This window comes from Cyprinodon variegatus, unplaced genomic scaffold (assembly GCF_000732505.1).
Source record: "Cyprinodon variegatus isolate N-32 unplaced genomic scaffold, C_variegatus-1.0 Scaffold192, whole genome shotgun sequence".
Taxonomy (NCBI): Eukaryota; Metazoa; Chordata; class Actinopteri; order Cyprinodontiformes; family Cyprinodontidae; genus Cyprinodon; species Cyprinodon variegatus.
The window spans coordinates 800,610-828,558 of NW_015150645.1; the positions used below are offsets into that span (position 1 = coordinate 800,610).

Here is a 27,949-nt window from a genome sequence, read left to right on the forward strand (position 1 = left end):
GAACGTTTTTTCCACTAATTGAAATGTCTTTAAATACATATTAACATGAATTCAACACACTGATGTAAACAGATAAATGGAGGCAGAAGATGTCTTTCAGTCATCAATGCACACATTCAGCGACACACAGAAGCTCTTTCAAGCTGGACACCATTTCATTCACAACACCTGTCCCATCAACCAGGAATCAGAATCAGAAATACTTTTATAATCCCAGGGAGAAATAACTTTTGTCACATTACTTCATCTGTAATAAAGTGACTATAGGAGCAGTTTGATATAAAGCAATTTCATACAATATGTATAATTGGGGGTCCTGCTCCATCTCGCCCTCTGTTTGGGGGTCCTTGGCCTGGAAAACCTTGAAGACCCCTGCTATAGAGCATATTGATATACAATTTATGTTTAATCTTATATGCAAAACGTTAATATATTTTTTACAATTTAGGAAAATGTCATCCCTTAGAGTCTATATACTCCAGTCAACGATTAATCGATTATTAAATTAGTTGACGGTTATTTCAATATTCCATTAATTGCAATTAATCTGATTGTTTCAAGTTGAGCTGTAGGGCAGAAAAGCAAGTTTCTCACAAGGGGGAACATTCTCTTGATAAAAATGCACATACAGTTTAAAAAGGATAAATGTTAGTGTTTAAAAAAATAGTAAACTAACATGGAAGGGAAACAAACTAATTTTTTGTACAACTGCATCCATATTGTTATTCCGGGCACTAACCTTTGGCTCCACAAGGGGTCAGTCATACCATGCTAGCCCTGTCAGGGATTTTGGAACAGCCTAAAATGCATAACAAAGTTAGAAGGAACTGAAACCAAACATATTGATCCAACTCACCAGGTCTCTTAAGGTCTACTACCTTAATAAAACATTTCCAGCAGCTTTCAGTTTTACTTTGATTCTGCTTTTTCATGTTTTCCTCCCAAACTGAAAACATTTAAAGACAGTAGTTACTTTATAAATATCCACCATTTACTGCACTTCTCCGCCTCCCTATTTGTTCGCCTCAGCCCATCTCTCTGTTCTTGACGTTTATCCTGCAAGGCTCAGCAGTGCTTCTATGTAATTACAGTCCTATGGTCGCTGAGACGAACATTTTTCCGGCCTGATGCAACTGTAGCTCTGTGTCTGGACCTTCAACTGTAGCATCTCCTGGCAGCCAGAGAGCAAAAGATTTTTGAGGGGCAGCCAGGCTGCACTTAGAAATTTGGGGAAAATAAATGATTTGTTATCTCCAATATGTGCTTTTTAGCAGGCAGATTGGGGTTTTAGGTCCTTAAGTTTAATCTAATTTTGCAACAGAGTTCATCAAAATGATCAGTTAGTCAGAAGGGAAGCTTGATTGAGCTAAATTTAGGGCAAAAGGTTTTAAGGGTTATGACAGATTTATTACTTTAATCGATAAACTGCAATAGTTTTACCTGCTTAAAACCATTTTTCATCCAGTTTGATGTGCAGTACTTCAGTTTAAAAAATTACTTATAAAGATTATAACCTAGATATATAGCCCAGGTATTAACATGTATTACCTTTTTGCATTATGTGACTTTATTTTTTTATTTTTTTTTATTTTATAAAACAGAAATAATGTATGCCGACGTATGCTGTCGGACTAACAACAGTTTAAATAAGAAATCTGTCATACATTGCACATGGTACCCGATTAAAAATCACACACAAGTGATATATTAGGATACATATACATATATTAGGTCACATTTCCAAGAGAATATTTTAGGCGCTTGGTTTGGAACAGATATGTTTTGTCCTAACTGGGAAGATTTGCTCAATTTATAGACATTAACTTTATAAAATACATCACCTTAACCTCCAAACATACAAAATGTGAAAACCATTGCACTTCATATTGCTTTGCAATGTGTCAATTTCAGGAATAAATACACAAATCTGCAATATTTTTTCTGTTTGTGAAACATGATTTTTGCATTTACGTAACTCGTGTAGCTCACAGAAGCACAGTGGACATCTTTTCCCCGGGTGAATACTTACAAACTTTTAAAACTAGCGCTTTTAGTTGATCACAGGTTGGCCCTAAAATCTCCATCTTCAGTGTCTATGTTTCACTGTTTACTAGCATTGAAGAAGCCCTACTGGTGGCGACATAACACTAGCTGAACCTCTCACCCTAAAGTTTCTGAAGTTTAGAAAAACGTTCAAATATGCAGAGCTCTTAAAAACCCTCTACATTCAACAGAGCGATCAATGACTTGGGAATGCTAAATGGCCTGTAATTTTATAGAACATTTTTCAAGTCAGTAGACTCTAGCTTCACACTTCATTCAGTCATTCATAGAGTGAGGGTGGCACGCTCCTCATTTCCACAGCTACCCTGGGGCACACAGAAACAAGCTGTCAGAGATTTCAAAACTTTTAATGTTTATCTACGGAGCCCCTCTGATGACATGGTCAAAAAAAATGTTTAATTGTGGCCACGAAGTAGTATTTCGTGGCCACGCAATAAGTATAACGTGCGCACAAAATACTACTTCGTGGCCACGCAATAAGTTCAATGTGCGCACGAAATACTTATTAATAATATTAATATCATTCCTGGACAACTGGGTAAGCAAATCGAGCGCACCTTCTCTAAGGTCTAAGGCGCGCTCGATTTGCTTACCCAGTCGGTCTCCGCCAGTCACGTGACATTTGTTGCTAAGACGTCATTTTAGGTGGAAAAGGCGTAGTGTAAACAACCGCAGCATAGCTAAACGAAGGACTAAAGGCCCGTTTACATAGCAGCCTGTCCAAGATAAGTCATTACAGTTAACATAAGCCTGAAAACAGGGGCGGATTTATTGATATTATTAATAAGTATTTCGTGCGCACTTTAAACTTATTGCGTGGCCACGAAGTAGTATTTCGTGCGCACGTTATACTTATTGCGTGGCCGCGAAATACTACTTCGTGCGCACGAAATACTACTTCGTGGCCACAATTAAACATTTTTTTTGACCATGTCATCAGAGGGGCTCCGTATTTATCACTCAAGTAGAAGTATAAATCCTACTGGTTAAAAACACTTTTGTAGAAGTTAAAGTCCCTTTAAGCTTTTTTTAATGAAGTAAAAGTGTAAAAGTACCGTTTTTAAAACTACTGAGAGTATAAAAGTAAAATGAATGCACTAAAAATGTTAAGGACAGATACTTTACTGCACTAGCCTTTTTTAAGAAACATTTTGCTACAATTCTGGATGATAATTTCCTTATACTTAATTCCATAACTATAGTTACAGTGTCAAATTTAACTTTGCATCATCTTGAAAAGCAATTAATTTTGGTATGTGGCAACAAGTGGGTGCAGCACCGAGTCCAACCACAGAGAAATTAATTGTCTGGATGAAACAAATTATTTTGATGGTTTTTAATTTTTCTTCTTTTTTTTTTTCTTTTTTTTTTTTTTATACCAAGAGGCCATAAGGAAAATCAGCTTAAATAAAACAAAACAAACGAGTCTGTTTTTAAAATTTAAGGAGTAGAAAGTAGATATTTTGCAAAAAAACGTAAGGAGTAGAAGTAAAAAGTTGTCTAAAAAAATAATTACTCCAGTAAACCTAACCTGAGACCAAGTCAAGACCAAGAGCAGCGATCCACATTTTTTCACAATAAAAGGTGAACTTTCCTTGAGTGGAAGTGGGGAATGGGTGGGCTTAAGTGACATAAATAGATAAGTGGCAACGAGTTACATTGTTGCTTTGATTTGAATTATTACATTTTACATGGAAGAATTGTATTAACTGATGAATTATTGTTTCCATAATTTTGGTCTTAGAAGAAAATCTCCATCATAAAGTCATGAGACTGGTCTTAAGTATTACAGCACTGGGTACCATAAGCGGCCACCAGGCCCTCTGAGCACCGTTAGATGGCGTTATAGGTGACATGTCCCAAGGACAGAACTACTGACACAGACACAGCTGCGGTTCAAGTTGATGACGCTCAGGTTGCAGGATAAACTCTTGCATCCTGCACCATTGTTGTTCTTGTATGGCCTTCACTGACGGCCTTCGCTGCATTTGGCTCACAGATTGCAAAATCTTAAAGCCTTTGAGAACCTCATACATAAGCTGCAAAGACTGAGTCTTATTACGAAAGAGTTTAACATCCTCCACCTTAAAGATATAGTGGAGGATATTCTTTGTCCGGGTGGATCATCAAAATTGGTGGTCCTCCTAACTGTCAATCATTCTGATTGTTAAATATGGAAGTTAGGTCCTTCTGAAAGTGGCTGCGCCTCGGAACTTCCCTACCGGTTCTTTACCTGGGAGCAAGTTATTTACTACTCTTAACTCAAACTGGGTAAAACCATATAAAAAAGGACCGTAAAACAGGGGTAAAAAAGTAACAGAGTTCATTCCAGGTCAGGTCATTATAGGACAGAGAAATTGCTTAGGGTTGGCACAGCTGTGGGCTCAAAAAACGTCCGCGAGCGTCCGGCAAAGATTGAGCAAAGATTGAGCCCCGAACAAGGTCATCTCCTCTTTCTTATACTATTCTGTCTAATCTGGCTAACAAAGTAACAATACACATGATGTATAATGGTTACACAAGGGTATCCTATGTGCTCGTCCCCATTTTCACTTAACGGTAGTGAGTCTGAAATATTGGAAAAATTGCAAACCTTCTTTTGGAAAGTAAGCTTGTATGAGCGATGCAAAAAGCAACTTTTAAACAGAGTGTGCACAAGGAGAAATGGGCTTGTACATGCTCTCGCACGCATTTAATAGGCCTTCCCCCTTTTGGGAGAGGGTACAGGGTTGTACATGTGCATTTTTTTTAAAGTGGAGAGGTGGGGCTTTTCAACAATTCACAAAAAACCTCCACTATACCTTTAAGATAAGTCAGGCTTTACCGGTAGAAAATTAGGCCTTTAATTTTGCTGAATCATTACTATTTTTTAAACTATCAGCAATGAAACAGCTTATTTCAGCTAAGACTGGCTCTTATTTTAAGTTGAGTTAAGGAGTGTTAGTCACGACCCTTCCCAGGTTGCTGAAACGTCAAACTTTCAAAGAAAGATCTAGAAACATTGCTCAAATTGATATTTCTGTGGGTTTGTGTTTCTTCGTTAACTGCTAAGAGCAGCTGGAAGACCAAAGCAGACCACCACCTGTGCTATGAGGGTTCAGGTCAACCATAGCAGCCAGTCAGCTGAGCAAGGCAGCTCTTGTCCTGGTGAGTGGGCCCTAAAAACAATATGTTTTCGCTCTGTAAGCAGACCCTCCCCTCCAACTCTCTTCCTGCCCTCCTCTTTAGTATAACCACATAGGTTTATGTGTTAAGAGCTCAGCAGAGAAGTACACCAAGATCCAGTTTCACAGACAACCTCAGACGAGGCCTTTCTGATCTCTGGATCACACAGACTTTCCTTTACTTGGCTCCTAAATGAAGAATTTAAATTCTTTGTCTGCCTTATTTATTCGTATTCCCATTTGCGCTCTTTCCCTCGTGTCCCTTTAAGATGTCTTTGCGTTTTATTACTGACAGCCACTTGGCAAGCTCCACGTAAACATCAGTCAGCATTAGTTGAAGCGAGGATGAAAGACAGCGACATCTTGACAGCAAGTCTTACTTTTAAAGTTCAAAATTCCTTTGATATATAATACCCCCCTCCTTTCCTCTTTTAATCCCTCCCTGCCCCCTTTCTGCCTCTTTCTTTGTGATGACATGCACAGTCTTATGGAAACCAGATGTAGTCTTTTGCATTGGACGCAACGGCGACAGAGAGAAAACCAAAGAGCGATGCTGTGCGGTAGTTCATTAACAAGATGCAGGAGGGGTGGGAACAGTGAGGAGGAGTTTTGGGGTCCCACTGACACTCTCTTGTGGTCTCAATAAGTGATGCTGTGATTCTGTGCATCTCTAGAAGTTCCAATGATGAGGGGTGCTCCAACAGTGCCATTTATGCAAGGTATCCACATTCTGTGTCATACAAAGATGTTTATGCAATAAGAACTTTTTTAAATAGCTTTTATACCTCATAACCTGATACCTTTATGTATCGCACTGATGGACAATCACAAGGAACTGGAAAGTTGGAAAGGAAATCTCTGTGCTTTCACCTTGAAGCTTTCTCTCCCAGATTCTTTCCTGAGAAAAGATCACCTACCTCGTTGTTTACTGTTTTAAAAGTTTGATAGACCTGAGCAGCTCCCATCCCCCATCATCATGCTGTGTCTGGCTCACATGATGCAGCTGGAATTCCAGATGTTGCTCATGGAATTCTGATCCATCCGGCGACAGTGGCGTCGGATGTAGGAGTTTGCCCTGAAATCGAAGGATTGATGGTTCAAGCCCTGGCTCCGACTTTCAATGTTGTTGTGTCATTGGGCAAGACACTTTACCTGCATTGCCTACTGATGGTGGTCAGAGGGCCTGGTGGCGCCAGTATACGGCAGCCTCGCTTCTGTCAGTGAGCCTCAGGGCAGCTGTGGCTCGTGTGAGTGTTATATAAGTTCAGGCCATTTACCACTTAGAACAAACCTTTAAATAACACTTCATAACATATATGTAATAAATAACCATGAAACATGACCACAGATTTAGACAGAAATTGTAATCTTACTCAGTCCAGAGAATTTGCTGAGGGTTACAGAAGGCAGCGTTTACCAACCGGACTCACATCTCATTAAAGTCATCCCAGAATCACAGCTAATGAAGCATTTTATGCAACTTTATTATGCCACATCATCACATCATTACATCACACATGTTTGTAAATGAGGTGAAATCCATGGCTCCAGCCTTATCAAAATATTACTCCATGTTCCAGACAAAAGCACAGAGAACTTGCTGTTAAGAAATATCCACTCTGTCTGTGCCCCTATTTCATTCCTAAATCTCTGTTATGGACATAATGAACATGATAGCTGTATATCCTGAGACAAGAACTTTCCTAATTAGATAAACTGTTTAGTAAAACATTAGTTCAGACATGAAACAGGCAGGTATTAGGTTTAACAGACTCACACATCATCAATAAATATAATCCGACCAAAATAATATTTTTTTTTCTGATATTACAGCATAAAGTGTTTAAAAGTACACCTTTATTAACTGTTCACATTTAAAGGCAGATATTTTTTTGCCTGTAGTTCTAAGAGCGGATAGAGTATTCACAAAAAATCAATTTACAACAGGTTCTCAGTTAAGTTTAAGTCTGGATTTTGATTTTTAACACAAATTTTTCACTCTGGTTATATTTTTAGGGCCGTCATGCTGGAAGGGGAACCTCTTTTTTTTTTCTTCTTCTTCTTCTTTTTCTTCCTGGATTGTTCTGTTTTCAGTTCCATCCATCAACACTGACCAGCTTCTCTGTCACTGTTAAATAAATAATCGCCATAGCAACAAGCTGCCTCCAAAATGTTACACAACTGAGATGGCGTGTTCATTTTACCGCGTTTTATTCATGCACCAAAAAGTGCAGTCTTACCACAGCCAATCATGTAATGTTTTCTGTGTCCCTGAAATGACAAACTGCTTACAGGACCTTTTCTTTAGCCTTCTTTTTGCTACTTTGTCAATCCCTGCTTGTAGAGTATCAACAGATTTGTTGTTTACATGACATTGGCTAACAGCTTGTCCAGTTACCATGTCAGCATTGCTCTTTGGTCTTCAGGATGTTTTTCTGTTCCCTGATGTTCTCTTAACTTCTGAGCCCTGCTCAGAACAGCTGGATTTATGCTGACCATAATATAGATACACATAGAAGGACTCTGGTTCTTCTCAACTGGTTATTTTCCCTGGATTTTATTTATTAATCTTTTTTATTTTTGAAAACTTTGCATTGATTTTAAAAATGAAACACTACCTGATCGTCTTCAAGGAATATTTTTTAGCCAGATCAACGTGAAAAATCTATATCAATTCACTTTCATTCTCTGCTGTAGTTTTTCCTTCCAACACAATAGCTTCTCAGTATATTGTTTAGAGTTTGCTCCCTTTGCACCACACCCAATCAAAGTGCAGACCCTGTGTTGAGGTACAAAAGCAGTAATTAAGGCTTAAGTTAAGTTTTCAATACATTTAGCGATGAGAGGTCTATGGCAAAAACAAACATCTCAAAGCAAACGCACAAAGAAAGAGAAAGCTGAGATCAAGACGACTGTGGAAGAGAGGAATACATTTAAATTATGAGAGGGGAGTTTATTTTTCCACTCATAGTTTCATGTGTTGCTAAACGGAAAGCCAACATGCAGTCACAATGGAAAAATGTATTGCCTATTAATCCATCTTTCTTTCTCTGGCAATGCAAACCACAAATAAAGCGAAAATGGGGAATATTAAGTCAAAGTTGGAATACCTTATTTGAGGGTCAGCATACTTTCAGCTATAAAAAGCCAATAATGAGCTTAAACTGATAATTATATGTACAGCAGAAAGCAGACAGATCTAGTGAATTAACGTGGGAGATTTTTGATTTCATTTACAGAAGAGCTGCAGGAAATCTCACTCACTGTCTCTGTTAACATCATTTGCCGTATTGTATCCTGTAAAGGTTTAAATATCAAGGAAGATTTTTACTGGGACATTTTTTTAATGAATAAGACTCCTTCTTACAAAGTGCCTCACAAAAGGATTTATATCCATTTCAAGTTTTTATATATCTGGTTATGTTTCCAGAATGTATTGTGTATTTCATTTGGATTTTTTTATTAATCGATCAACATGAGTTGCACAACTTTGTGTGGTTTAAAAGCAATCAATGCATGATTTAACTAAAATAATAACAAAGCTGCACAGTAACAAGTAAGGTTTTTATTTTATTATGTGGTTATGACAAAAAAAACAAAAAAACAAATATTACTGATATATCAGCTTTCCTTGGGATTATAAATGTTATACAATTTTTACCCTGCTTCTTTCAGTTCATCTTGTCAGGGGGAATAACTTCCAATATTAGTGGAGAACAGGTATCATTTATACACTTCCTAGGAAAGGTTTTCCCTTTCCCCCTCATTGGACTTTCCCAAAATTGAAATAATGCTTTTGTGTATTTCTGTACATGTTCTGCAGAACTAAGAGAACGCAATACGCCGTTCCTCTTCCTATCTGCTATAGCAGTGGTGGTTTAAGATGTGGCAAAGCTCTAACTAACAGAAATGAAAACCAGATGCCAACTTTATATCCCTGCATAAATTCCCACCTTTTCCATGATCTCACTTTTTTTTCTGTGTGTGTTACGAAGCAGAAAAGTTTAACAGTAACCGTTTTCTGTTGGTCCTTCTTTCTCATTCTTTGGGGGATTTACAATTAACATCATGACAGAGTTTACGAGACATGGAGCAAGAGCAGGACTTTCCCTGTGACACAGTTTGTATTCAGGAGGCTGCAGGCAGTTTTCAGCCTCACAAAGGGAGCATGCAGCCCAGTGACATGCAGACACTTAAAAAGAGTCTGGTAATTATGATGAATTTGACTGAATGTGTGACAGGGTTCATTCAGGTTCAGGCTGGGTGCACTGTGAAGATGCTTTGTATGTTGAGATATGTAAAAGACTCTAGAGGAAGGACAAAGGCATAACGCCTTCTGTCAAGGATCTGTCTGTTCCGGGAACTAAATGAAACAAAATTCAGTTAAGTGTTAACATAAAAATACTTGTATTAATATGTTCAACAATGTCTGTGAAAGCTTTCATACCATTGATCTTTTTAACAGTTTCCAACCACAAACCTCAATGTATTGTATGAAGAAAAACATAAAAGGTTACTATTGCAAGTTTGATAGAATTTACAGGAGCTCGAGCAAATTATGAAGATTCTTGTGCTTGTATGAGCTGGAATTTCTCTTTCCTTTTGGCCTGCTTTTAAAATGCAAAATAAGGGAGGAGTTTAACACTACAGACCAACACACTCCCTACTGTATAACACGGTATAGGCAGCAAGATGCTGCGGGATGACTTGTTTGGAAGGGACATTGAAACAGATAAGAGTTTGAAGGGTTTGATAGATAAAGTTAAATTCAGGCAACTTGGTTTAAATAAAATGGGAGAGTCTGCAAAAGGGTGACCATATTCAGCGTACACCTCAATAGTTAAACATTTAGCTGTGGAGCTATACTTAATTATTGTTTTATGAAAATATACTATAGAAGTAAAAGTCTAAACTTTGAGCATCTGTGGCTGACCCGTTTCCATCCAATCCAAACGAGCTTTGGATATTTGATATTTGAGACCTCCTTTTTGTATTATTTCATTTTCGGGGCTATTTACATGCATTTTATATCAGTCGTCAATTTAAAACATTTCTTTTTAGAAAAAATCCTGCTACTTCTCTGTTCTCTTCAACTTCAAAGAAGTCTGGATTTAAGCACTTCCAGGATTTCACTTGAATAAAAGATCATTTTAACAGTTGCCTACTTACTTATATATGCTGTGTTGACCAAATTCAGTTTGGACTAACATTTTCTGCAGCAGTCTAACATTTTAGTGTGCAGGGTTTCGTCTGGTTGAAATGACAGAGAAGATGGCTAAAAGGAGGCCGGACATGTTGGTGTGGTCTTTTGTTAGGCTTTGTTAAAAAAGGAGTGAGTCATTTCCCGGACAGTGAAGAAAAGTTCTCCAGTTACAGAGAGGACTGCGGGGAGAAGCTATCCTGAAGCCATTATTTTCTCCTCTCTGCAGAGTCAGCTGGTACACGATAGAAAACATCAAATATTTACCCACAGCTAAATGTGTGACTTGTTTGGCAGACACAGAGAAAAGAGATTAAGCCGGCCAAAATTAAAGAAATGGAACATGTCAAAAAGCTGCTTACATTCCTCGTTGTTTACTGTTTTGATAGTTTGATAGATCTGAGCAGCTCCCATCCCCCATCATCATGCTGTGTCTGGCTCACATGATGCAGCTGGAATTCCAGATGTTGCTCATGGAATTCTGATCCATCTCTGGCCTCCAAATGGGACTGAACCCCCACATGCTCCTCCTTCCTCCCCCCCTAAATGCCTCGTGACTTCTCTCTCCAAAACACTGGTAAGAAATGGACAAAAAAAAATCATGAGCGCCCTAAAGCTTTCTAGCACAACGGAAAATTACTTCATCATTTCAACAGCATGAAGCCCCGTTTTCTGTAATCTTAGCATATCGTAGAGCCACTGACCTATCTCTTTACAGCAAATGGATAAGCTGTGGGGACATGTCGAAGTTCACAGTTAAATTGGAGCATAATGTAAGGTTGTGCACACATACACTATCAATGACTCACAACATCATAAAATGCAAACTTTGATGACTTTATTCATCAATGAAAGGAAAGAATGCATGGTTGTTTGCAGATTTGCACTTAGAGAAAAAGCAAAAACAAAGTGTGCATAAACTTTCAGTTCCTCTGAAACTAAATAAAATCCAGTGCATCTAGTTGTTTGTCAGAAATCAACTAATCCAGCTGTTCTGGGAAGGGTTTACAGGTTTGCTAGTGAGCAATATGAAGCAAACAGCCTCACTAAGTTCAGGGAACGGATCAGAAAAGTTGCTGGTTTATCATTATTCACCACTTTATCTTGGTTTGTGATATGAAATATGAAGGCAATACAAACAAATTGAGGTTTACGGTTGAAATATTAAATACAATGTAATATAAAAGAGGTAGCAATACATTTGTAACCAGGGAAACTCCTTTATAGCTCTGAATAAGATAGGCATCTGTACTCTTTTCTCTGTTTAAGGACTTTTATTTTCTAAGTTCCATTAGTGGTTTATTAAAAATGGGCAACTTATCCCTGATTTGCTGAAGAAAAACCAAAGTCCTTCACTTTGTAGAGTCCTCATTATCCTGCACTTCCCTTCCATTTATGATCCTCATAAATATAGTAAGAACACACACACTCCCTCTTTCCCTTTCTAATTGTATAGTTTAGATATGTTTTTCTGCTGTGCAGCAACGGGGTTTATACAATCGTCCTCATCCCTGTTTCTACTTAAGATTTGGATCCGCTCTGTATTTTCCGACCCAGTTAAAGGGCCTGCCAGTTTCTGAGCCCCAGTAATGCAGTGGTGCGGTTGGGGAACAAGAAACCTGGAGGTCCAGGGAGACTGGGGAAGACCAGATGGAAAAGAGACACGATCCGAGCTAACGACTCGGCTGAAACTTCCAGGTGAAAGACGGTTCATAGGTAAACATTTAGAAAGATAATTTACCGGATAATAATTAAAGCACAGAAAGCCTTTTGAAATTACTTTATTTATGTAAGAGGAAAGGGGAAAAGAGGAGGTACACACAGTCTTGTTTAAACCAAATAGTTGTCATTATAATCATAATTACTACTATTATTGTCACTGCTGAACTCCTTTTAACCCCCGGCTAGTATAGTAGCACCATAATTTAAAGTTGCACAAGTACAATAACAAAAAAGGAGTCATTTTTCTTAAATCTTCAATTTATTTTCATTTGAGATAGATTCAATGTATATATATAAAAAAAGAACAATCAAATTTCAAGCATACAAAACCCGATTCCCCTGTTCACTATCCCCCACATGTATAAAATTAAGGCCACTTTCCAAAGTGTATGTCTCTGTCCAGCAGGACGTTTTAATGTCAATTTACAAAAACAAAACAAAAAAAATGACATTCAACAACAATAATAGTAACAGTCATAATGCTAATGACAACATCACTCATGACAAAACTCATCATGGAACACAAAGGTAATGAATCGGCCATAGAAACGGTGTAACTTGAGAGTGTATGTCTTGCTTTATGAGGATGTCAGCAAATTTGTTTCCCTTTTATGGTTCAAACTGGCTCCAACATGTTTTTTTAGTGGAAGATAAAGAAACAAAGCAACTATGTCCCTTTGGATTTCAAGTGTGTGTGTGTGTGCTTAGGTGAGTGTGTTCAAGCTTAACAAAGAGGGGAGGATTGGTTGGAGGTGGGCGCCCATGCAAAGAAACATGCTTCACTCTGCGTTGTGGAAATACAGGTTCAGACTGGTAATTCACGAGAACACAAACTTTACCATCGGTAAAAAAAAAAAAAAAACTACAAGCAAGACCTTGAAAAATGACTAAAACAAACAGCAACAAGCTGGCGTCAGTTACCACAGGAGGATGGGTGGAGGCAAAAGGAGTGGAAAACAGAAGGATGGAGTGGTTAGGAGATAAGCGATGGTAGGAATATTTTAAAATAAAGGTCTAGGGTTTTTCCTTCACCTCTTCTCTCTTCCGATTGGCTATCTGTTGAACATTTGCTCCCTTTTTGTTCCTGTTTCTCTCCTCCCTGGCTCCTTTTACTCCTCCACTTACACCTTATCTAGTAGAGATCTTTGGAAGTACAAAATTCGGCGTGGAGTGCCGTACATACGGAAAAACACCAGGGCTGCCAATGTGGCAATCACACAGACCAGCAGGAACAGCGGCAGCACCACAGCCAGTGCTCCGTTCCCCTGACTCGTCTCGATAATAGTCACATCCACTTCTTCCTCTGTCTCATTTTCCGTTTCCCTGTCGTCAGGTCTTCTGTCCTTATCCTCGCGTCCCGTTTCCTTCTCTCTTTCTTTGTCTTTGTCGTGGCCTCCTCCACCTCTTCCTCCATCCGTCTTAGGATCCTCATTGGGGCAGCCCATCCAGTCACGAAGCGCTGATTTGGGGTATCCAGGCTCCACACGCATCCTCTGATTGTCATACTTCCAGTACTTGTTGGCTTTGTAGAAGTAGGTATATGCTGAGGGGAGGAAGATTGAAATGTTAAAAACCGATGGCAGCGTTAATGAACAAGGACGGATGGAAATTAGCTGTTGAGCCATGCAAACCTTGATCTTTGCTCATGAAGGCTGCCTTAATGTTGTCAGGAACACCCTGCCACATGTCAATTGGTTTGGGGTAACCGTCATCCACTCTTTTTGATGCTTCATTGAAACGATAATACCTGAGGAAAGGGAAGCAAAGGAACACTTAGTGGAAGCTGCTTATAGGTTTTACACAATGTTAAAAACCTGACAATAAATTATCTAAAGGCCTTTAAACATAAATTAGAAATAACATTTGCTCAGGGGGATCTGAAACTATTAGATCTTAAGTGAGATTCATCGTACCAAAAGTCTATGTTGTTTAGCTGGTTTTGGAAACATTCGTTAGCTTTAATGTGTTTATTATACGAATTGATGGTTTTATTCCTTTGGGCTTGGTATAATGTGACAGGTTGGATCTTTTTGCTGTGAAGTTTGTGAAACGATAACTGGTTTTAGCTACCTTATCTATAGCAGACGGATGGCTAACAGCTAAGCTCATGCTAAATATACCAATCATCTGAATTACTGTATGACTAAATATTAGCCATGTATAATTTCACAAGTGGTGATTGATAAAGTTGTCACTAAACACAGCAATATGTACTTTACAAACTCACTGCCATGTGACACCTGTTAAAGGTTCAGTGGAGGATTTTTCGTGAATTTTTGAAAAGCATCTCCCTCTCCACTTCAAAAATAAAATACGCTGTGCGATATTTTCAATCGTTGCATGCAGCTACATTCAAACTGTGTGACGAAACCGCAGGGTTTTAAGCTCACAGCTCATGATGCATGTTCTCACACTCCTATACGACCTTACGACCCCCGACCGAATTTCGAACATGTTTGATTTTTCTCCCGACCTTATGATTCCTGATCAGCAGTTGGTCATTTAGAGGCTGATCACCCCTCGTTACCCTCTGCCATATGCGCGATGACGCTGAAACTCAGCCCAATCATAAATTCTCACACGACTGGAGAATCGGCCCGAAAAGGGCAAAAAAATCGTACAGCGTACCGAGAGGAAATGTTTAATAAACACATATGAGAGCATGTACGAGCCCATTTCTCCTCATGCACACTCTGTTTAAAAGTTGTTGTTTTCATTGCTCATACAAGCTTTATTTCCAAAAGATTTGCTATTTTTTCCACTATGTCAGAATCACCAACAGTAGGTGAAAATGGGGACGACCATGTATGACGGCCTTATGTAAACATATCACCATAATGATTGACAATTAGGAGGGCCACTTATTTTGATGATCCACCCAGAAAAAGAACATCCAACAGGTAAACTTATTAGTACAAAGGAAAACATCTTAGAAACTTGCATAAAAAAAAAAAGAAATAACAGCATAATTTTCTCTGGAAAAGGAAATCTTTACTGCTTGTGTCGTAATGTTGAGGGTTTTGCCACAGTGTAGGCGGGGGGTTATACCAAGTGTTTTAGATTAAGCATTTAACTCCTCCTCATTGTTTATTTTTGTATTTATACAGGAAGCTTTTTTTCTTCTTTTTATTCACAGTTTGTGATTAAGCTTCCTTTTTTAATCCCTATATGGTCAATGATCAAACATGTCTGAGGTAAGTGGTAATGGAGGCGTTTTCCTTTGAATTTCAACCTGGTAAACTATAGTACTCATTTATTTTAGACACACACTCACACACAACCACCCACACAGTTAAGTAGGCTTACTTGTTAGCTCGGAAGAAAAAGGTGTGTCCATTGGGGGTGTAGAGGAGAGCAGCATCTATCCGATCTTTGGGAAGGCCGGAGCCCATTTCCCTCAGATATTTGGGGTAACCAGATTCAAGAATTGATTCGCTAAACACCCAATGCCTGTCCCCTGCAAAGAGATGGAGACAAGGACAGAGAGTGAACATTTAAGATGTTAGCCATTTAATAATCACACAAAGTAGTTTACTTATTAGTGCTTTGGCTGACCTTTAAAGAAAACAAATTTCCCCTCTTCGTTTTCAAAAGCAGAATTTATGTGAGAGGGTAAACCCCTCCAAAAGTGACCAATGGGCATGGGGTATCCCTCCAACACACGGCTGTTACGTACTCGCCAGAACCATTTGTCCTGAAATTTTGAACAAAGATCACTATACTGTCGACAAACAGGAAAGAAAAAGGAAATCAGAAAGTTTGCAGATCAGTTTACCTTGAAGACGAACATTTCTCCTCTGAAGATTCCAATGGTGTCAAAGTGTCCATCGCAGATGTCAGGACCAAAGTGAGGTTTATCTGGTGAATAAGTGGGCTGGGGGTCATGGTCAGGTGGCTGTGGTGTCAATGGAGGGGGCGGCGGAAGGTCTGATCCAGACCCTAAAGGAGCAGAAACACATTTAACCTAATTAGAAAACCAAACTACATTTTCACCAGTTTGTCACAGCTATAAACTGTTTTTTTTGTTGATATGGCAATCCAAAAGACCAATGATAGCAATAAATTAAAGGAAGAAAAAAAAGGAAAAAATGGTTGACAAACATTTTTTACAAATAAAATCTGAAAATTCAAAATGAAATCCAATTTAAACTGTGGTTAACGCTTCAAGCCTTTTGGAGGATGTTTCTACTGGCTTGTGGCATATAAAGATACATTTCTGTATCATTTATTAGCTTCAGTAGAGTCGGGTAGGATGGAAAGGATATCGGGTGTTCGAATTATATTTTTAGGGTCACTGCTTCACTGTGGAATTTTGCTTTGTTCACTAATTTTGAGTGACTTCTGTGCAAATGCTGAGGATAAGCATCCCTAAAGTGTGATGGTGCCATAAACAACAAGTTAATTATGTAAATTGTTTGTTGCTTTCATACACAGGGGTTTGCATTTTTTTTTTGGTCAAAATGTTTTATTTCTATCTCCTCCACAGCTCCATCTGCATGGTAATAATATTAAATCCCAATCAAATATATTAAATTTCATGCTTAATAAAGCTAAAGATGTGTAATAGTTTGTGCTTACAACATACCATATAGTTGTTGTATGCCTCTGCGGTCGTCATCAGGAAGTTGGAAGTTCTCTGTGTCCATCCACTGGTAGAAGGGAGCCATGATGGCTGAGGGGTCATTGGAGTGCTCTAGACCCAAAGCATGGCCCAGCTCATGCACAGCAACGAGGAAGACATCATTACCTGGAACAAACGACTCATTTCACTGACTGCTTAGTTTTGAAAAAGACTAAAGTAGTTGTTGTGGTAGAAAAAAAAAAGTTTTGGATGGAAGAAGAAGGAAGCAGAACCGTTCCCAAATTTACAAATGAGTCAAAAGCACATTACTGTCACACATCAGTAGATCAGAAATAAAATCAGATGGAAAGTCATGTGAACACAAGTTTGGCTTAAATAGCTGACAATGGGGATTTTTGTGGTTTTTGCACTTTGAAAATAACCACATTCCTCTGTACTGCCTAAAAAGGAATGACACAAGTCTGGACACGCAACAGGTTTTGCTTGTGACAGCAAAAATAAAGTCCCCCGGGATGCAAACAAGTGAGTTACTCCCAGCATTTAAAGGTTTTCATGTTTCATCAGATTTAGGAGAATCTGTAGAGAGATAAAGATCTTTCCTTTACTGGAAAGATGGAGCTATCTCGGAGCCTCACCATGCAGATCCCTGTTTCCAATCGTCCATGGCTCGGCCGCATCAAAGTGAGTGTCTCCACCGATGCCGTTGCCAGGAAAGTAGGCATGCGCCAGGAAGCCGCCCTCGCCATCGAAAGGACTACTGTCGCCATGGAAACCCTCGGCGAAGAAGAGCATGATGTCGGCAAACTCCTCCACCTTGTCCCGTATGTAGCTGTAGGGAATTTCCCTGAAGCGCAGCGGGGTGACGCGCTCCCACACCTTGAAGGCCTTCCTGATGGCCTCGTGGGTCTCATACTCGCCCACCTTTGGGGTGTAGTTCTGGATCCTGCTCAGTGTGCAGTTAGGTTTGAGAGCGGAAAAGATACGACAATAAATTATTCAAGGCAAAATAAAGATCTTTGCTATTTGCAATTAAAATATTTACCAACTGGGGATAAAAACTTTGATCCAATAAATCAATTACAAAAGTACACCTGCCTATAGCATTCTGTCATGTTAGAGCAGCAAAATCTAATTAATCAATAGAGATTTTACTTGATAAATCAACATAAATCAGATTGGTTAATGTCAAAATACAATTTTATATGGTTTTCAAATAGTTTTGACCAATTCAAATCTGATAAAAGCGACATGCATTTGTTAAAACGCCCAGGTCTATTTAGATTGGATGGAGCGCTTATGTGAGCATTAATATTCAGGTCTGGACTATGACTGAGCTACTCCACTGTAGTATTTCCAGGGGATTTTGTCCTATCCGTACTTCTATCAACCCTGGACATTTTCTCTGTCTCTTTTCAAGAGACATAGACATTATGGGATGATGCTCCTGCGACTGTGGTGCATCTTAGATAATTCTCTAATGTAAACTGTTTTTTTTTTGTTGCTGCTTTTTGTATCCCTCCTTCGGTCTCCTTGAACCCCAGTCGGCCTCGGCAGATGGCTACTCACACTAAACCTGGTTCTGCTGGAGTTTTCTTCCTGTTAAAAGGGATTTTTTTTCTCTCCACTGTCGCTACAAGCATGCTCAGTGTGAGAGATTGCATTTGAGTCAATGAGTCAATGCAATCAACTGGCTTTCCTTAGATAAAAAACTGTGAATCAATTTGACTGTATGATCTGGTGAACTGTAAAGTGCCTTGAGATGACATGTGTTGTGAATTGGCGCTATAGAAATAAACTGAATTGAAATTGTATTGAAACTGAATTTAATTAAATTGTCCAGTTGGGTTTAAGTGGGTGGCCATTTATTGGTAGGTTTTTAAGGCTTTTCTAACATGACAAACTGAGCACTGCTCTGTAAGTTGATCTTTATCATTGTGCTGTTTGTTTACTGAAGTTCTCTAAAAATAAAAAACCCTGAGAAGCCTTCACAGAGCATCTGAATTAATACTGAGATAAATTACTGAATTACAACCTTTCCACTAATTAAAGTGACTTCTGAAGACAAGTTCCAAAGAAGAATCTTATTAAAAGGGACCCAAGTTAAATGGCTGAATGCAAATGCATGCTAGATTTTTCATCATTTTTGTTTATGAAAAAAATGGAAATTGATCATTTGTCCTCTATTTAAAGATTGCTTTCTCTGTTTCATTTGAGACTTTCCTGACTTACGAAAACGTGATATCTCTCTTCTGCCACTTCAGGTTCTGAATGGCATAACGCTTCCTCCTCAAGTTACTCTTCAGCTCTGCTCCAAACTTATCTGGCACGCCGCAGCGGGGTCGTTTCATGGCCCTGCAAGAGAACACACAAAATAATGACATAGCCCCTTTTAATAGTTTGTGCTTTTGTTTATCTTTTAGTGTGTTTGGTACTAACTCAATTGTTTTATCATCCATGCTGCCGGTCACTGTTAGGCCGTAGAACCTCTGCATTGTGGCGATGGCTGAGGATAGGGAGTGAGGGGAACGAAGGGAGTGAGTCCTTAGGTCTCCTGGGGGAAGGTAACCATACTGCTGCAGCCATGACTAAAAAGCAAAAAAACACAGAGGGCACTGATGAGAATTTTCATTTTAAAGATGTTCTTTTCATATAAGATAGAAATAAATTTCAGCAGATTTTTGTTGATGATCCAGCTGAGGAGATGGTTTCAAAAGGACAGATACAAGGAGTACAAGGTCGGGAAGTTTTTGTGTGGCTGCAGCGAAAGCCCATTCCTCTCTGAAAACCCAAATGAGCTCATAAATAACTCCTCTGTTGTGTAGCCGAAAGCAGTTGCATCATTTTCAAGCACTTGGCCAGTTATTTATTAAACCGAAATGCCATTCAACCATCAACATGACTCACCCCAGTGGATACGTATGTGGACCAATACTGAGCTAAACTCTAACAAAGAGGATTCTGGTTTCGACGAGCCAGAGGGGCTGAAATTTAAAGAAATTTCCCACAAAAGGTGAATTCATTTCAGGTTATTCATTTCAGTTTTAAGATATTTAGCAGCTATTATATGTAAGCTGAGTTACAGAGTGTGATTTCTGTTTGCGTATATGAGGGATTCTTTTTCACCCATTCTGAGCGTATGGTCATTTAGATTCTTTGTGCAGCAGAACATTAAACCTCAGCTAAAGCTTGACCTGATATTCCCCTAAAAAACCATTTCACCGCAGTTCTGGGTTGACATCTAAGCCAATGCCAGCGGCTTTGCTCCACGCTTCTCCCACAGAGCTTCTCCTGCACTCTTAGCCTTTTAAACCAGGACCAAAAAAACAACACTGAGGTCTGTGCAAACGGTGATAAATGATATTCTGCTATACGCAGTCACTGTGATCTCAGCTGTGGTTAGATGTTCTGTTTTATGTTTAGATATACTGTCCTTGCCTGAAGTAGATCGACTTGATGCAAACAATTAAACAAGTTTATTTGTTTTGAATGTTTGGGTTTCGGAGCTCAGGATAATGGGTGCGTGTGCAGAAAAGGAGAATAACAGAGTCAGAAAAGCAGAGTAAGGGAGTGTCCCAGGGTGAGACTCAGGCCTTGGGCAAACCTCAGCCAATGTCTCCAGTTGAGAGGCAGCGTCAGTTAGTAATTTAACTGGGAATTTCTCCTGAGCAGCATCCAAACCTCAGAGTCAAACTCCCCCCCCCCACCACCACCACCTTCATGTCTCTATCCTGTTCTCATCACACTAATTCTCCCCGTCTCCCTTATCCCATTTTTATGGAAAACCCATTTGCTTAAATAATCATATGGAACCACACCCTGACCAGCTAAATATCTGCTTCGGGGCTATTTGTTGCTAATAGTAAACACAAAACATGTTTAATTGCCAATTTTTCCAATGTTTTCTGCTGACATTGTACAGCACATCATGTGCTGTCCATGAAAGGGACACAGAAGAGATGTTCTGCTGTGTTTGCACTTCCTATTCACAGATGAATTGAATCGTTGGGGATGAAATCAGAAAAACTAAGTTTGTCTTTCAAAACGTAGACATCCAGCTTCGGCCTGTTGTCAATCACTTTTTGCACTTTAAAATAACACGAAATACATTTGATCCTTTTAAATCAGTTTATTGATTTCCATTTAAAGTCAAAAATGGAAAGGGGAATAAATATTGAAGATTCTTTAGTTTTCTTTTTTTTAATCTTTAGTGTAGTACTGCTTCCCCTTTAATTGATTTAGCCGAGCACCACTTTAACTTTGAAATGGTTTAGCCTGATTTCCTATAGATTATCACTGCTGCCTTAAAAAAAATCGTTGTATCCTAGAGTGCTATTTTGGAGTAATGCTGTTTTATTAGTACTGACGTAGCTTTTAACAGTTTTATATTGGACTACTCTATTCTAGAACACGTGTGATGCAAGTTTAGCCTCTCATAATGTTAAGAACAGGCCTTGAACGTATTTAATGTAGCACTGCTGTACTCTAAATTCATTTTAACCCTCAAGTAGCTTTAATCTTACATTTTTTAGCTGTGCACTTTTTTTCTCCCAAAAACACTGGATTATTTTATGCTTTAGGGGTATGTATCTTTATTAGTTTTATAATAAAGATGCTAATGCACTCTGGCTGGGTTCTGGAAAAGGTTGAATGGCAGCTTTGGAGGTCCTCGAAAAGGTCCAGTTTCCCCTCCTCTGTCTGTCCTAGCGAGACATGGAGGTCTTAGTGTTTAGATTTCAACCCTGAATGAGCTCTTTCTGGTTCTGACTCACCCCTATAGACACAAAAAGTCCCACTGTTAACTGGTGTAACAGCACATCTACATGAGTGGGGAAAGAAAGACTAGAACACAAGAAGAAAAAGATGAATTTTACATGCGTCCAGATAAAATAGATAAGAATCACAACAGGCCTTGCAGTTTGCCGTCAATATGTGGCGTATGGCTCTTAGAATCAAAGGAAAAACCCACGGTACTCTCATCCCATATTAATATTGGCCTCTGCTCAGAAAAAAAAAAAAAAGCTCTCATGGATAACAGAGAACACTTGTTTGGACTTTAAGGCATTCATCGGCTTCTAGGGTTATTTAACAAAGTCTTATTCAGTGTCACACACTGCTATTTTTGAGCTCACTTATAGACTGGGTAACTAAAGCAGAACCAGAAAGAGGAAACGGTTAGTATTTAAAGCAGAGTAAGAAGTGACATGTTGTGCATTTACAGTGCTTTGATTTTTAGCTCCTGGCCTATTTTCCGCTTCAGAAAGCCGTGTTCAAAGTGCTCTCTTCAGGTAATCGTCCAATAAAAATACTTCAGGCAACAAATTCTCTTTCACACCATTTGTTCAGCTATTCAAACTATTGCAAAAATATTTTTACGTGCTCTGAATTTCATTTGTCGAATTAGGTGTAGTAACCAAACATATTTCTCCTTTTGCAGCAGCAATCTTTTTAGCACAAAAATAGGCTTTTTATAACACAATAATCCTTTTTTTGATGCCTTATTTCTTATAATCCTTTAAACACAGGTAAACTATTATATATATATATAGATAGATATATATATAGATAGATAGATAGATAGATAGATAGATAGATAGATAGATAGATAGATAGATAGATAGATAGAAATCTCTAGCTTTTGACATTGCATTCAAAANTTTAAACACAGGTAAACTATTATATATATAGATAGATAGATAGATAGATAGATAGATAGATAGATAGATAGATAGATAGATAGATAGATAGATAGATAGATAGATAGATAGAAATCTCTAGCTTTTGACATTGCATTCAAAAGATTTGAGCTTTTAGTAAATAATAAATAATAATTTTGCATAGTTTTTTTAATCTCTTACTGTAGTTTATAATGGGAGTGCCAGCTAAGAGATGTCACCTTAGATTAGTTGGACATGTCAAGAAATCGCACCTGAATTGTAATATATACCGAACATTGAGGCTGTTCAATATATAGTCACTGTAGTACAGTTGTGCACTGCATTGGCATTGCAAAGGATTTTTCTGTCCAATTATCTGCAATTCACTATTTTCATACCATTAAGCAATTCGGTCTGTTTTAAGGAGTCTCTAACAGGCATAGTGCAACGACAATAGAGTCCCCACAGATGACAGAGAGAGGTCAAAACATGCAAAAACAGGAAAAGAGAGGAAAATTATGTTTTTATTACAGCCAAAATCATAATTGTAATTGTATTTCTTACTCACATATGTGAAACCTTTGCAATAGTTAAAGTTATATTTAAATGTTGGTACAAAACTTAGATGAAATACTTAATCTCTAGCTATGCTATGCAGACACTCTGTCTGTGCCGATGAAGTTTCAGTCACCTCAGCATTGAGACTGCTTAATGCAGCCTCAACAACAGCTCAGACAGAGCTAGAGTTTTAGCAATTTTATCCAATAATAATTTTATTATTTGGCAGCTCTTATAGATTATGAGTTGAGCATTGAACATCCATTGTTTTATGTCTAAGTGATCATGAAGTTCAGTTAAAAAAAATGCATGACTCTGCAAAGGTTGTACCCTTTATCTTGATGTATAAACATTCTACAAAGAGACTCACAGGCTTGACATGACTTGATGTTTCATAAAACACTTTTTTCAGGTTTAGAGCCGTGTAAAATGCTTTTTTTTTTTTACACCAACTCACTTTGTGGAGAATCGATGTTGCATAGGATGAGAGGAGGACAGTTAGTCAGTTGTTCCACCCATCAGGGCCCAATGGAAAGGAACTTTGGTCACCAGTGATGGGAGTCCTTCTAAGGCATGCTGGGTAAACAAAGCCCTCACATCTGCTTATTACACATCCCTTCCTCTATACAGAGGGCGGCAGGATTATGTCAAATGGGGTGAAATTATATCTCCCAATTCCCTTGCAACTGTCCATTACAGGATTTGATTGCGTGTGTGGGCAGGTATATTCACCACAGGAGAGCAGAACCGGTATAAATATTTCCCTGCTGTGAGGCTTTTTTGTCCTCTTTGCAAAAGACCTCCCTGACACACACATGTAATCGTCTGATATTAGCAGACATATAAGAAGAAGTGGTGCCCTAATGGGCAATGTCAGGCAAATATCAGAGGCAGGAGATTGTTTAAAGAGAAAAAAAAAACAATCTCTTTTTCATTAAGGAAATGCGGTAAGTCACTTAAGTAATGCACTATCCTGGAACCCGTCCTGGTTTTCCTCTGGGAAGTCACCGCTTGGCTTAAAAGTTAAGATTTAAACAATGGTTTGGCCTAAAAACGACACCCACTTCCTCCCGTTCTCCTCCTTCCATCCTCTTTCCAATATGGAGTTAGCATAAGCTTACCAGTTTACTGATCTGAATGGTCCTAAAGTGCATTTACAAGCAAAAAAGGGTGAGGTTCAATCCCACAGGAAAATATGCATTACTGTTTTACATCCTGTCTAATGCAGAGAGACAACTGTTAGATTTTTCTTTTTTTTTTTTTCTGTTCCAGCACATTGACTCAGTCCCTCAGTGCATCACAATGCCTTCCTTTTTAATGGTTTGCAACAACCCCCTTTACTATCCATCCTGTCTCGGCTTCATCATCTCATTTCCTGTCTGTCACCCTTTATAGTTGATGACCTCAGCTGGCAGACATTTTTTGGGTGTTTGTATAGACGCGGATGTGTCTGCATGCTAAAAGTTGGTGGGTACTGAGTCTGACACAGCATGGTGGTTTGGGGATTAAAGCTGACCACTTCCTTTCTTTACCACTGTCCACAGGAAGTGGGATTTTATCGCCACACTATCTGCAGGTGTTTTTATCACAGCCGCCTACAATGGTTAAAAAAAAAATCGCTTTGAAGGCTAATTTTGTCTGACTGTGTCAGAAAGTCCCAGGTGCTTTTAGAGTGAGTTGCATTGGACATAATTGACGTGGTCATAATAATAATCATACCTTATTATTGAACCAATCTAAGCAGTTTTATGGGCATAGAGCTGAATTGATCATTTACATTTGCTTTTTGTTGCGTCTCTTTTGTATTCCAAGTACCAATTGCTTAATTAAAGAAATGTTCAGATAATTCAGCATAGATTTGAAAATTCCCCCCAATCTCTTGTCTATCAGCCTCTAAATTTTTCCTATATTTTGCTCCAAAATCAGCACTGTCCATCTTTGCGTCTCTGGAAAACAATCCAAGCATGTTTTGTAGACCAGCACACCTTCTTAAATGTTTCCCATGTTTCCATTCATGTCTTATATTTTAGTTAATTTTGTAACTATTTCAATTTTCATCCTGCAACACTTTCAGGCCAGATTAAACCTTCTGCATGGATGTATCTCTGAACTTTTTGGTGTCATTATTGTTTTCATGATGCTGTTTGTTCACTATTGTGAACAACTAACAAACCTATAAAAGCCTTAACCAAACAGCTGGATTTATACTGAGCTTTAGTCCATTGAACAATGAAATTCATTGTTTTTAGTTTAAAAGTGTAAAAGTAAATGTCCTTAAATAGTTTTTTAATGTAAGTAATATGGAAAACATGCCTCTTTCTTCAGATGTTTGTGTTCTCAATATGTCAAAATGTAAAAAAAAAAAATTAAAATGGCTCTGCTTGCTATCTTAACTTTTTTGCAGCTTAACCTTTCAAGCCTCCCGTCTATTGTAGGTCAATACAGTAACATTATAGTAAAAAAAAAAAAGAAACTTTTTTTTTTTCATTGTTACAGTTGCAGCTCCAACTCCTTATAAGCCTAAGGCAGGGTGCAGTTATTCGGATGCGGCCCTGCGATTTAAAAAAATATATAACTCTGTGATCTCATTCCTGCATCCGTTATAAATAAACTGATGTTTTCCCACATATGTGATGATTGTTAATGGTACTGAAGGAAGCAGGTGTGCTGAACGGTCACTTCCTTGAATAAACACAAAGCCTGCTGCTGTTTTCCTGGTAATACTGGACGAAACACAGCAGATCCTAAACAAATTGGAGCAGAGAAATATAAACTAAACCTTATGGCGTGTGATTTTTCAGGAGGAAATATACATCCTTTGCAGATAAATTTGCTGCGATGCTTAATACGTCTCAGATTGTTAAACCCTCCTCGCCCCCCACCGGATCAGACCTCATTTAGGACATATGTCAACAATTACCCTACATTTCTTCATGTCCTTTGAGAATAAGTGCCCACACATCTCACAATGTCTACTTCAATAAAAGAAATGTCTTTGTCTCTGACCCAAACCACAGCGCAACTTCATGTATTACTTGCACATTTCTTCCTTCTCTAGCTCCTTGTGCTTTTGCCCTCTCAGCATTTTTCTGTGTGTTTTTATGAGGCTATCATCATTATGGGCTGTTTCCCCTAACCCAGGGTCAAAGCCCTTCCCATCTCACCACAGAAATGATTATCCATTACAATACAGACTGGGAAACAAAGCTATCACATACATTACAATGATTTAAAATAATACAGCAACTTGTAAAAGTATTCGTTTACACGATTCATAAATGCAGTCGACAAATCCTGCTTCTTTAGATGAGTGGTAGACTACAGCTACTTAGCCTATATCATGTTTTCATATGGCTCAAAAATACTGATCTGCACCAACAGTATTAGCAGGAAATCTACCCATATTAATACAATGGTGAGAAGATTACACTTGAACACATTGTCTTTGTTTGATGCATGGCAGAGAGAGAAAGATCCTGAGGGGAAACCTTTCCTCAGCAGGGAAGGAAAGTGGGTCAGAGTTGACGGGAAGAAGAATGGAGCTAAATAAAGGGCAATCCAGGAAGAAAATCTTTTGGAGGCTGCAGAGGGCTTCAGAACAGGGCATGGGTTTACCTTCCAGCTGGACAAGTCTAAATGTGCAGCCAAAGATTAGGTGGATGGGTTTGGATAAGCACATATCAATGGGTTTAAATTGCTATGTCTAAGTCAAGATCTTAATGTGTGTATATTAAAAAAAAACTGTGTCTATAAATGTGTCTATAAACATAAAACTGTGTCTATAAATGTGTCTATAAACATCTGAAAGAGCAAGAATGGGTGTCAATATTAGATTACATTTTTTATTATGAATGTAATGTAACATGCTTCTTTATGTATTTATTTATTGTCTTATAATGGAATTTCTATAGCAGTGTTTTTTTGTGTGAATGCAGTGTGACACATAGTTTTGGACTATGTAGCAGCCACAGTCAAATTTCCTTTGGGACAATAAAGTTAATCTAATCTAATCTCAGTCTTTAGATATGCATTTTGTGGTACAGGTATACCCCAAAAAAACTTGTTAGATTTTAATGCCCTGTTTTTTTATTTTATTTTAGGCTGTCAAATCAAAGGGGGTTGAATGATATTTACCTTTATAATAACGAGAAAAAAACAAGGTGAAAGGTTCAACAGGTGTGAATAATCCTGAATAATCCTCCTATCTTTACCCTAATCCTTTAGTTTCTAAACCGTTTGGTAAAGTTTACTAAGCACTGATTTGTCATTTGCCCCTATTTAGATTAGAGTTGATCATATTGTTCCCTGAGGTCTGTTTTATGTTAAAGATGCATTAAGGATGTAAATGTCTGAATCTTTTGGAAGTATTCTGGGTCCTTTGGATGTTTTTGCGCGCTCACCTCTGGGTTGACCTGCCGCTGCGTCGCTCCATGCGCTCTCAGCTCCCAGACCAGCGCCAGCAGCAGCAGCCGGACCACCGACCTCACCTCTGGTATCATCACACCACGCACAAAAAGATGCAGAAAACAAACTTTGCCAGATGTTCTTGTACACGTCCGCACGATCTTCCCCCTTGTTTTTATGTCAAAACATCATCTGCGGATGGAAAGAAGAAAAAAACTTCCTTTTTTTTGGACGCTAAAGGCCGACTTGGCAATAAAACAATAATGCGCCTCTCTTCAACTTCACAATTGCGTTATTTCAACAAATAACTCTCCGATATGTTCATTCTTTTCACGGTTATTTTGCGCACAGTTACCAATTTGGCAGGAAGTCAGAGGGGAGGAGGGGAGGTTTGTGGGGATGTCCAAGTTCTGCCTGCGCTTCGCTCCTGATGTTGCTGCAGGCTTTGTTTCCACACTAATAGATCCTCTCTCTGTCCTCCTGTTCTCTCCCCTCTTTGCTGGACTTTATTCTGCTTATTCTGACCCCATCTCCTCTTCCCTCTGCAGACGTGGTGCTATGATTCTCCCGGGAGGTTTTTTCTCTGGAAAATATTGGTTTA

At 38.6% G+C, this 27,949-nt stretch overlaps 1 protein-coding gene across 1 annotated transcript; it reads right to left on the reverse strand.

Moving 5' to 3' along the window:
- Positions 1 to 12,396: 12,396 nt before the first annotated feature.
- LOC107087725 (matrix metalloproteinase-14-like) lies at positions 12,397 to 27,949 on the reverse strand. Its single transcript, XM_015379451.1, has 11 exons — positions 27,704 to 27,949; positions 27,345 to 27,540; positions 19,169 to 19,317; positions 18,962 to 19,084; positions 17,368 to 17,675; positions 16,736 to 16,897; positions 15,926 to 16,089; positions 15,706 to 15,844; positions 15,457 to 15,607; positions 13,782 to 13,897; positions 12,397 to 13,693 (listed from the first exon to the last, which is right to left on the reverse strand). Exons 2-11 carry the CDS (start codon positions 27,441 to 27,443, stop codon positions 13,272 to 13,274), a joined length of 1,833 nt encoding a protein of 610 aa, XP_015234937.1. The 5' UTR covers positions 27,444 to 27,540; positions 27,704 to 27,949; the 3' UTR covers positions 12,397 to 13,271.